We start from the raw sequence: 5,186 nt of genomic DNA on the forward strand, positions 1-5,186 counted from the left end.
GTGTGAGGTCCCGGGATAAGCGGTGGGAGCAGCGTGAGGGTCTCAGGGAGGCTCTGAGGGATGTGGGAGGTCCCGGGATAAGCGTTGAGGGCGGTCAGGGTAAAGGGGTTGGTTGTCCCTGTGCTGGGGTAGGACAAGGGGAGGGTGAGGGAAGGACCTCATGGGTGGATGTGAAGTGCTAGGGAGAGGATGTGGAGGGACAGCGCTGAGCTCTGTGGCCAGGGGCAGGAGCTAGGGAATGGCTGGAGGTGTGTTAGGGGAGTGGATATTGGGACAAGGTTCTTCCCCCACAGGTGTTTGGGCACTGAACAGCTCCCAGGGCAGTACTCACAGCCCTAAGGCTGACAGAGCTCCAGGAGTGTTTGGCCAATGCTCTTAGGCACATGGTGGATTGTTGGGGTGTCCTGGGCAGGGCAGGAGTTGGACTCAATCCTTGTGGGTCCTTCCAGCTCAAGATATTCTGTGGTTCTATTAGATAAATCAAGGTGTTGGTGCTGCTAAGCTCACTCCAGGCTGTGTTGTTTTCCTTCCTTAGGCTGCAGAGTCCATTCTCCGTCCTGGATCGGTTCCATCCTGCCTCGTTGTCCCAGTGAGGACCAAGAGGAAATTTTCAGTCCCCGAGTGGGCCAGAGAGCTGAGCCCTGAGGAGAAGGAGAAGAGACTCAAGTTTTCAGAACCAATATTTCCAGATGAACGCGTGGAACGGACATTCTACTTGGCTTGCACAGGTGGCACAGCTGCTTCAGGGAATAAAAATGGGAATTAGCCTCTCTGTGTCCCTAATTTTGCTGGTTCTGAGCCTCCTGCTGTCCTTCTCCCTCTTTCCCAGGTGACATCATCGATCCATATGTCCCTCCTGAGGGTGATGCCCGTCTGACCTCGCTGTCCAAAGATGGGCTGAAGCAGAAGATGGAGAAGCTGAAGCAGACAGCAGCCTCCCAGCTGGCGTGAGCACTTCCTTCTCAACTCATTCATTAACCTGACACTGGGATGTGCTGCCCAGGGAGGGCGTGGAGTCACCATCCCTGGAGGTGTTGAAGGACAGACTGGAGGTGTCACTCAGTGCTATGGTGTAGTGGATCTGGTGGTGTTAGGTCCTAGCTTGGACTGGATGATCTCAGAGGTGTTGTCCAATCTTCATAATTGTGTAATGCCCTCCCAGGTCAGATCCAGGACCCTCCATCCCATCCCAAGTCAGACCCAGGGACCTCCCATGCCATCCCCTCCCAGGTCATATGGTTGGTGATTCCCCAAGGTCTCGACTTTGTCTGGTTCTTTCTTGTCTCTCTGCCTTCAATGGACTCAACAGCTCCTCCCAAGATTGTATCATCTGCAAATTTCCTTCCCAGTCCTCCAAATCTTGTGTCCGAGTCGTTTCTGGAGAACTTGAAGAGCTCTATGCCTGAGCTGGAAGTCCCTAGTGGAACCCAGTAGTGACTAGTTGGAGTCTGATGTCATCCCATTGAGCATAACCCTTAGCAGCCAAGCCAAGGGTCCCCAAGGGGGGATTAGAGACTGGAATATACTGCCTAAAGAGCTGTTGGGGTCAGGAGAGCCTGGAGGTGTCACTTGGTGCCATGGTGTAGTTGATTTGGTGGTGTTAGGTCTTAGGTTGGACTGGATGATGTCAGGGGTGTTGTCCAAGCTCAGTGATTGCGTGATCCTATCCTGGGTCATACCCAGGGACCTCCATTCCATTCCCTCCCAGGTCAGAACCAGGGACCTCCATCCTGATAACTGAGATCATTCAGAACATGCAGAACAGCTCCAGTGTGTTTTTTCCTGACTGCAGAGCTTTCCTTGTCATTTCAGCCTGAGGAAGATCAAGGACCACGACTCGGAATTCAGCACTAAAACCTTCCCAGAGAAGGCTCAGGAGATATTCATTGAAGCTCACAATTCCCTGGCAAAGTAAGACCCTTTCCCTCACTGATGTGGTTGTGTAGGACTTGCTTCCTTTTGCCAGGATGCTCTGGTTTTCATGGAATCATGGATCAGTTTGGGTTGGAAGGACCTTCGAGCTCATCTTGTTTCACTCCTGCCATGGGCAGGGACACCTTCCACTAGCCCAGGTGGCTCCAAGCCCCATCCAACCTGACCTGGAACATTCCCAGGGATGAGGCTCCATGGCAGGAACTGGGACTGGAGGAGCTTTAAGTCCTTCCAGCCCAAACCATTTCATGATTCCATGAAATGACACTCGACTGCCTTGCTCCAATAACATATTTCCAACCTGCATCACTTTTGGTTCCAACTCCAAACATCAACCAAACATTTGGGTCAGAACTAGTTTCCCCCAGTGTTGTGTCCTTCCCTGGAGTCATGTCAGGCAGTTCTCATTCATGGCCTGAGTCCATTTCATTGAGACTTTAGCTTTCTCTGTTTTCCCACTACCTTGTGTGTCCCCTGGGAAAACAGGAATTTGTGAGGAAACCTCCTTGTTGTCTTCCAGTAACTGGTTGTGTTTCCTTTGCAGTTTCAACAAGCAGAAGCTTCACTCCCTGGTGACTGAGCGCTGCTACCCTGTGAGTGTTTGTCTGGATCACATCATAGAGCCATGGAATACCCTGAGCTCAAAGGGACCCACAAGGATCATTGATCCATGCTCTGCACAGGACACCCCAAAATCCCACCCTGTGCCTGAGAGTGTTGTCCAGACACTCCTGGAGCTCTGTCAGCCTTGCCTTGGTGCCCACTGCCCTGGGGAGCTGTTCAGTGCCCAGACACCTCTGGGGGAAGAACCTTGTCCTGATATCCAACCTAACCCTGTCCCAGTGCCCAGACACCCTCTGGATGAAGAACCTTTCCTTAATATCCACCTAGTCCAACCTGGCACAGCTCCAGCCATTCCCAAGTCCTGTCACTAGTCACCAGAGCAAAGCTCAGTGCCTTGATCTCTTCATGGTCTATAAAGCTCTCTAAACTTGTTCATGTGCCTCATTTTTTCTGGATCTCTTCTATGATTTTTAAGGCTCCCTAAACCTGATCATCTCTCTTTTTTTTTTTTTCTGGATACATCCAAGACAGAACTGGGAGATAAACCAACAGACTAATTAATGGCTAATGACTAAATCCTTCATTGTATACAGCGATTTCCTTGTCGCTCCATTCACATCCGCATTAAGCTGGGGCTTATTTTTATTCCTTATAGGAAATGGTCCGTGGGAACAGGTACAAGACCATCAGGTGGAGCTTTGTGGAGTCTCTGGAGCCTCCCAGGGTGGTCCACGTGCGCTGTGACAGCATCGTGAACCGAGGGAACCTGTACGGGCAGGTGACAGTGCGGATGCACACGCGGCAGGTACGTCCCTGGGCTTGGGAGTCATGGAATGGGTTGGCTTGGGAAGACCTTAAAGCTCATCCCATCCCACCCCTGCCATGGGCAGGGACACATTCCACTAGCACAGATTGATCCAAGCCACATCCAACCTGGCCTGGAACACTCCCAGGGATGGAGCAGCCACAGCTGCTCTGGGCAACCTGTGCCAATGCCTCAGCACCTCACAGGGAAGGATTTATCCCAGTATCCCATCTATCCCTGCCCTCTGACAGTTTAAACCCATTCCCTCTTGTGCTGTCACTCCAGGCCCTTGGAAACAGTCTCTTGTAGCTCCTGCAGGCACAGGGAGGTCACAATTAGCTCACCCCAAAGCTTCTCTTCTCCAGGCTGAACCATCCCAACTCTCTTAGCCTTTCCTCACAGCAGAGCTGCTCCATCCCTCTGATCACCAACCCCAATCTGCTGCCAGCCCAACACAGAGAATTCCTGACTGGTTTGGGTTGGAAGGACCTTAAAGCCCATCCAGTGCCACCCCCTGCCATGGCCAGGGACACCTCCCACTGGCCCAGGTTTCTCCAGGCCTCATCCAACCTGTTTTTTTTTTGGCTGGTTTTACAGATTTTGGCCATCTATGACCGCTTTGGGCGCCTCATGTACGGAGGGGAGCAGTTGCCCAAGGACGTCTTGGAGTATGTTGTGTTTGAGAGGCACCTGGTGAACCCCTATGGAACATGGAGGATGCATGGGAAGATCGTTCCAGCCTGGGCCCCACCCAAGGAGCCTATCATTAAGGTAATGCCTCCAGGAACAGGCTGGCAAAGAGAGATCCATGATTAGTTCTGGACAAAGGCAAAGCTGAGCTGTCTGGAATGGGAAGGTGGTGGGTTAATCCCCAACCAACCTGTTCATGCTGTGGCATTGTCTCTTGGATGCACCTGGAAGCTGGAATAGGAGGCTGAGGGCAGGTGTGTGATGATTTAGGGGCTGTTTCTCTCTGTGCCTGCTCTGGCAAAGTGCTGCAGGTGCTCTGTCTCCTTGGGTTACTGCAAATAGAGCTTAGAGGGGAAGGAGGTGAGAATTCCAGGGAGAATTCATGTGTATCCCATTCCCCCTCCATCCATCTTATCCCCTTCCTTTCCCTTGCCAGAACCCTCTGCTCCCTCTTTGTCCTGCTCTTTTAACATGAATAATCCCCAGCACAGCAGTCCAAGGTTCCTCATGATTTTGTTCCTTGCTTTTCCAGACGGTGATGATTCCTGGCCCAACCCTGGATCCCTCCCAAGAGTATGAAGAAGTGAAGTAGGAAGTTCTGGAACCTGGACAGGGACAGCAGTGCAAACAGCCTGGGAGGAGGAATTGGGAGTGCCTATGGAAGCAGTGGGTTGGATATGGCTGTGCCTTCCCTGGGAGCAGTCAGCAGACAAAGTGGCTTCAGAAATGGACTCCAGTCACTCTAGATTTGTCCTTGAAGCAAGAGGGGCTTGGGAAGGGGATTTGGATGAGGTCTGGGAAGAGCTTTGCTCTCTTCAAATAGACTTTGTGTGCTGCATTTTTGCCCTCTGTGTCCGTGAGGATGAAGAGTCTGTTCTCTTCAGGACCATTCTCAGGCTTTTCTCTGTCCTGAGCTTCCATTGTGAGAGCTCTTGGCTTTTGGAGAGCTCTTGGAAGTCTGTCCAGACATGGGATATTTGTCACTTCCCTGGGAAGTGTGACAGACCTGCTGGGCTTTCATTAAAACTTCCACCAGTAGCTGTTGGCACATTGTGTTCCTGTCCCCTTTCCCTCTCTGTCCTGATTCCCAACCTCCTTTTTTTTTTTTTTCTTGAACAGTAAAGAGGGAAAAGCAGCAAGAACACTTTAAATCAACTCCTGGGAGGGGAATTCTGTGTTTGGATTCCTGCCCTGC

General features: G+C 51.6%; 1 protein-coding gene across 1 annotated transcript; it reads left to right on the forward strand.

Annotated features, from left to right (window-relative positions):
• Positions 1-535: 535 nt before the first annotated feature.
• Positions 536-4,596, forward strand: MRPL45 (mitochondrial ribosomal protein L45; the record flags this gene model as incomplete). The annotated part of the gene is made up of 7 exons (XM_009073331.1): positions 536-728; positions 830-947; positions 1,813-1,911; positions 2,477-2,525; positions 3,152-3,301; positions 3,899-4,072; positions 4,524-4,596. Coding segments are annotated over 7 exons (843 nt in total), but the record flags the coding sequence as incomplete, so codon positions are not given.
• Between the last annotated feature and the right edge of the window lie 590 nt (positions 4,597-5,186).

The sequence above is a fragment of the Acanthisitta chloris genome, unplaced genomic scaffold (assembly GCF_000695815.1).
Source record: "Acanthisitta chloris isolate BGI_N310 unplaced genomic scaffold, ASM69581v1 scaffold42364, whole genome shotgun sequence".
Lineage (NCBI taxonomy): Eukaryota > Metazoa > Chordata > Aves > Passeriformes > Acanthisittidae > Acanthisitta > Acanthisitta chloris.